The 4396-nt window shown below is 32.0% G+C and overlaps 1 protein-coding gene across 2 annotated transcripts; it reads right to left on the bottom strand.

The window, feature by feature from the left end:
- Window positions 1-441: 441 nt before the first annotated feature.
- LOC111908642 (mannose/glucose-specific lectin) lies at window positions 442-2619 on the bottom strand. 2 transcript variants are annotated; one of them, XM_042897136.2, is made up of 4 exons: window positions 2380-2619; window positions 1591-1823; window positions 1052-1501; window positions 442-935 (listed from the first exon to the last, which is right to left on the bottom strand). In XM_042897136.2, exons 2-4 carry the CDS (start codon window positions 1669-1671, stop codon window positions 690-692), a joined length of 777 nt encoding a protein of 258 aa, XP_042753070.1. In that variant the 5' UTR covers window positions 1672-1823; window positions 2380-2619; the 3' UTR covers window positions 442-689. The 2 variants fall into 2 exon arrangements, with proteins under 2 accessions (XP_042753070.1, XP_023760228.1); XM_023904460.3 differs by lacking the exon at window positions 2380-2619 and having other exon boundaries at window positions 1591-1879.
- Window positions 2620-4396: the final 1777 nt, after the last annotated feature.

Below are 4396 nucleotides of genomic sequence, written 5' to 3'. Positions count from 1 at the left end.
TTCACTTTGAGCTCGTTTTACAAACTCTCCTAAGTGAGACAAATGTTTATTGTCCTTTACTTTTAAGATTTTCAAAATTTCATTATTTTCTTCCTCTTATATCATATTTTTTTTCCGAACACCTACTAGGCTATATATAGTATAGTTGAAAATGAAAATTACGTAAAAGGAAGATAAATATGAAATTTATAAAAATCTTTGAAGTAAATTAAGTTAGAAGTTGAATTATAAGAATATTGGACAAATACAATGTATATATATGATACAAAATGACGCCGTACGATGCGTTTGTGTACCTTAGCTTATATAACCTTAAGGGTATATTCATTTTTCCCATATATATATATATATATATATATATATATATATATATATATATATATATATATATATATATATATTGAAACCTATGATAAAAGAAAACCAAAATGTTAGCAGGATCTGGATCGGGTCTTGATGGAATCATCCTTGGTAGATAATTTATTTGTAATAACATGATAGAGCATATGATATGATGATGAGTACATGGCTATCATTTTCAGACTATGAAACACAAAGTAGCTAGCAATAGCATAACATAGTAATGGGCGACAACCTTTGAATAGACATGATAACCTTAAAGGGTTATATGTTCCTTATTTCATAGTACGTACTTATTTCAAAGTTTATTTGGTCCTTATTTCAAACTTTCAAGCTTTCAAATAGACACCAATGCAATCGAGATAATAGCCAGCAAGCCCGTAAAATCCAACAAAAGAACCAACATCCCATGGTACAGGGAAAGGCGTTCCTCTTATGTTACCAAAAGGTCCATGAGTTTTCTTGTTTGTGATGAATGATATTGATGATATTACAGGTAAGTCAGGAACACTTCCCCTTGATAATGCACTTGTTCCACTGATGCCGGTTATTTCCTCGTCAGCTTCAAATATTACCTGACCATGAATGACAAATTGAACATATCAAAGATAACTAGCTAAGGATACTAAGAGACATGTTATATCAATCTTTATAAAGAAACTTGAAGATTAAATACTTATGAATTGTTTACCTCAGACACTTTCTCTCCACCATTCCAACCACCAAACATTGGAGTAGTATGTGTTGAGTCTCCACATTGTGTGGTGAACATGAGAGAGTATATAAGATCACCATGATCAATGGTTATCTTCTCCAGATGATGTTTTTTCTCAAGTTGGAAGGACCAAACATTTTGTGGAGTTCCAGGTTCATTTTTCCCCCATGTTCCAACCTGTATGATTTCCTCATAGGCTTTTAGATACACACCAATGGCATCAATATAATAGCCAGCAAGGCCATAAAACCCAACTAATGAGCCTTTGTGCCATGGTAAAGAAAAAACATCTTCGGTTGCATGACCAAAAGGTCCATGTGTCGTCTTGTTTGTCTTAAAATATAGAGATGAAATGACTTGATAACCACTTTTACTACCAACGGATCCACCAACCTCAACAATTTCCTCATCTTCGTCAAAGAGTACCTGATTAATCAATCCACCAAGAATATTTATTAATAAAAAGATGGCTATATACATCTTAATTGATTAGTGGAGTTAAGAGATCAACTCACCTCGGAAACCGTGTCTCCACCATTCCAACCACCAAACTTGTCGGAATTGTGCAAAGCATCTTTATATTTAGTTGTGAACATGAGAGAGTATATTACATCACCATGGTCAACGGTTATCTTCACCAATTTATGATCTTTCTCAAGTTCAAAAGACCATACATTCTGAGGATCTCCACTTTGTCTTCCCCATTTTCCGACTCGAATAAATCCTGCTACTTTGCTACTTTCTACTCCTGCCATGAGAGACACTGTAAGTATAAAATAACTTAAATGAAACAAGGAAGCGTGTCTCTCAAATGAATGACCAATGGCTCCTTATATACATGCTAACCGTAACTATTTTGAATCGTTAATTTAGATGGAAATAAAAAGCATGAAGCAAAACCATGTTTTCCTCAAGTTCACTGTTTAAAAAAAGTTGGTGGTTAAGTCATATTAAAATTAGATGATAAAGTTTAATTGTTCTTGCATTTTTCATGCAAAAAAAATATTTCATAACTTCAATCATTGCTCACAAATAAAAAAAACAAGAGGTTGAGACATACTAGAATTTTCGAGTAATTGTTGATCTCTCCTGCGATTAAGTTGTTGTCGGTACACAAATAATATTGAAAATTATATGTCAATTAGTCGCGAATAATAAATTCAATTATTTAATAATTACCAAGTTTCATCCGGAAATCAGTTTGAGTTTGATCCTTCACAATCAGAGATCATGTTAAGAAAGGTGGAATGAAGATTGTCCCGTTGTCGGACGAATTAAAAACGAGACAAAAAATTAAAACCAACCTGATGTGATGTTCGCTGATCTTTGGATCTGTTGAAAAAAGTCTCATGTCCTTAAAGTTTTTACGTCACTTTAGGTTGTAAGCTTCAATGTAAAATCTCAAGATTTAAGGCAGATAATCGTTCGTTCCAACAACTATGGGAGAACCGATAAACGCAATTGATTACTCAGAAATTGGAATTTTGCTATTGCAAAATCGAAGGAGAGAAAGGAGAGCAGAGAGAGATCGAATGATCTGGGGTAAAGAATACAACACAAGATGAGTTGTATTTATAGTTGCAGAAATCCTAGAAGCCAACCTATAAAAACAGTTGTATTGATAGCAAAAATAATGTGATTAGTACTTTTGGTTTCTAAAAAATGGCAACCTAAGGGCAATGTTGAAAGATGATACACTACTAGTCCTTGTGGTTTTGAAATCTTGCAAGGTTGGTCCTTTTGGTTAACACCGTTAGAATTGAATTTTTGTTAAGTCTTATATAAAAAGACTTTTGTGCCTTTATACCAAAATTATTAAAAGACAAAATTTTACAAATGGTCACTATGGTTTTCCGATTATCGTTCGTTCCAACAACTATGGAAGGACCGATAAATGCAAAGTTGATTACTCAGAAACCCGGAAGAACTAGAATTTTGTTGTTGCAAAATCGAAGGAGAGCGGAGAGAGATCGAAGACCTGGGCAAAGAATACGACACAAGAGGAGTTGTATTTATAGTTTCAGAAATCCTAGAAGATTGCAAAAAAAAAAAAAAAAATCAATTGTATTATAGCAAAAAATAATGCGATTAGTACCCTTGGTTTCTAAAAAATGGCAACCTAAGGACAATGTTGAAAGATCCTACACACCACTACTGGTCCTTGTGGTTTTAAAATCTTGTAAGGTTGATCATTTTGGTTAACCCCGTTAGAAATTCTCTCTAACGTTTACGTAAAAAGACTTTTGTGCTTTTGTACCAAAATTATTAAAAGACAAAATTTCACAAATGGTCATGTGGTTTTTCGAAAAGTGGCACTTTCAAGATATCTTTGGAAATAGTTACATTGATGGTTCTTGTGGTTTCAAAATCAAGCACAATGAGGTTTTATTTAATAGTTGTTGTTTACGAAAGTTTTCTGATTGTACACCTGACTGAGCTGAATGATGAAAAATGACCATAAAATTCCATTTTTCTATACTGTGATGGATGAAGTTGCTAAATAATTATAAAAACATACGAATTCAAAATTACACAATAATCATTTAAAAATTAAAATAAAATTGTCATACAAAATAATTTAACATAAATCAATTAAAATCCAAATAGAATGTTGATTAAGTTGTTTTTAGTTTATTGTTTTTCACTGTTGATGTTTCGTTGTTATTCTTTCTAACATTTTTTTTTATCTCGTGTGATTCTTGACCTAGTTTATTTCCGATAATGGTGGGATGATGGGATTTTTTTAAATAAATTAGGATGATGTTGGTGTTGTAAAAAAAGAATTATTCCATTAAAAATAAATTAAATAAAAGAAATTAATAATCCAATAAAGTAATATTTATTAATATCTAAATATTATATATATTATAAATAATATTTATTAATATAAAATAATCTAATAAAAAAGAACATGCTTGATATCCCTAATCCCATCACATTCAAAACTCTAAACACAATGTTAATGTATGCAAGGATGGATATGGAACAAGAACATGCTCGATATCCCTAATCCCATCACATTCCAAACTCTAAACACAATGTTAATGTTAATCCGAACATATGCATTCGATTCTTCATGATATTGTTGGAGTGAGTATCAAGAAGTGATCCTACCTATTGTCATCTCTCAATTTAGTAGACCATGGTATATATGTGGACGGAGAAGAATGGCAAGAGGAATAATCATACGCAGGGACGGTTCTACTATGATGCCCATACTAGCACCGATAACCCCTTATTTTTCGGATACAATGTAAAAATTTTCAAATTTTTGGTTTTTTCTATATTTGTGCCACTACATAAAAGGAAAAATGTGTCACC

This window comes from Lactuca sativa, chromosome 8, assembly GCF_002870075.4.
Source record: "Lactuca sativa cultivar Salinas chromosome 8, Lsat_Salinas_v11, whole genome shotgun sequence".
NCBI classification, from domain to species: Eukaryota; Viridiplantae; Streptophyta; class Magnoliopsida; order Asterales; family Asteraceae; genus Lactuca; species Lactuca sativa.
This window is presented reverse-complemented; position numbering and strand designations above follow the sequence as displayed.

Coding starts and splice junctions, on each gene's coding strand:
- LOC111908642 (XM_023904460.3), bottom strand. CDS start 1,830: ATGGCAGGAGTAGAAAGTAGCAAAGTAGCAGGATTTATTCGAGTCGGA. Junction 1,502..1,590: donor GTGGAGACACGGTTTCCGAG/GTGAGTTGATCT, acceptor TTGATTAATCAG/GTACTCTTTGACGAAGATGA. Junction 936..1,051: donor GTGGAGAGAAAGTGTCTGAG/GTAAACAATTCA, acceptor ATTCATGGTCAG/GTAATATTTGAAGCTGACGA.